This window comes from Seriola lalandi, unplaced genomic scaffold, assembly GCF_002814215.2.
Source record: "Seriola lalandi dorsalis isolate HSWRI2012SDOR001 ecotype SW California unplaced genomic scaffold, Sedor1 jcf7180001997916, whole genome shotgun sequence".
NCBI classification, from domain to species: Eukaryota; Metazoa; Chordata; class Actinopteri; order Carangiformes; family Carangidae; genus Seriola; species Seriola lalandi.
In genome coordinates this window covers 1-570 of record NW_019468579.1, presented here as the reverse complement: position 1 = coordinate 570, position 570 = coordinate 1, and the positions used below count along the sequence as shown (strand labels likewise).

General features: G+C 48.9%; 1 protein-coding gene across 1 annotated transcript; it reads right to left on the bottom strand.

Moving 5' to 3' along the window:
* Positions 1-12: 12 nt before the first annotated feature.
* On the bottom strand, positions 13-562 carry LOC147820115 (collagen alpha-3(VI) chain-like; the record flags this gene model as incomplete). The annotated part of the gene is made up of 1 exon (XM_087175790.1): positions 13-562. A coding segment is annotated over one exon (522 nt), but the record flags the coding sequence as incomplete, so codon positions are not given.
* Positions 563-570: the final 8 nt, after the last annotated feature.

Below are 570 nucleotides of genomic sequence, written 5' to 3'. Positions count from 1 at the left end.
GTGCCACTGGCTGACCTGATCTTAGTCAAATATGCTTTTATTACATTTCAATTTGAGGTCCTAGCATGAGCTTGGAATGGTAAAAATCGGTCACTTTCTTACCAGTCACTGTTGGTGTCACCTCCGTGGCTCTCACTACCACTGTGCTCATTGCAGAGGAGAGCTGTTCTTGTACACTGGGGAGGTCAGTGAAGTCAGACACTGATAGAGCAAGATTAGGATCATATGATATCTTCTGCAGCTCTGTACTGTCAGAGCCCCTTGTTCCAATGCCAATCACAAAGATGCCTTGCTGTTTGAGAGCAGAGGCCGGGGCGTCTACATTGTCAAAAGACCTTCCACCATTTAGCAGGATCAACATCTGTGGAACACCTTGCAGGCGCCTACTCCCGGAGGAGTTTGTAAAGACATTGTCCCTGACGTACTGGAGGGCTGCCCCGGTGTTGAGGGGTCTGCCTCCTTTGTGTGTCAGCCCTCTGACCGAATCCACAACATCTTCTCTTGTGGTGTATGTGTTCAGATAGAAATTGACCTCTGCATCTCTGCTGTACTGGACCACAGAGACACGGT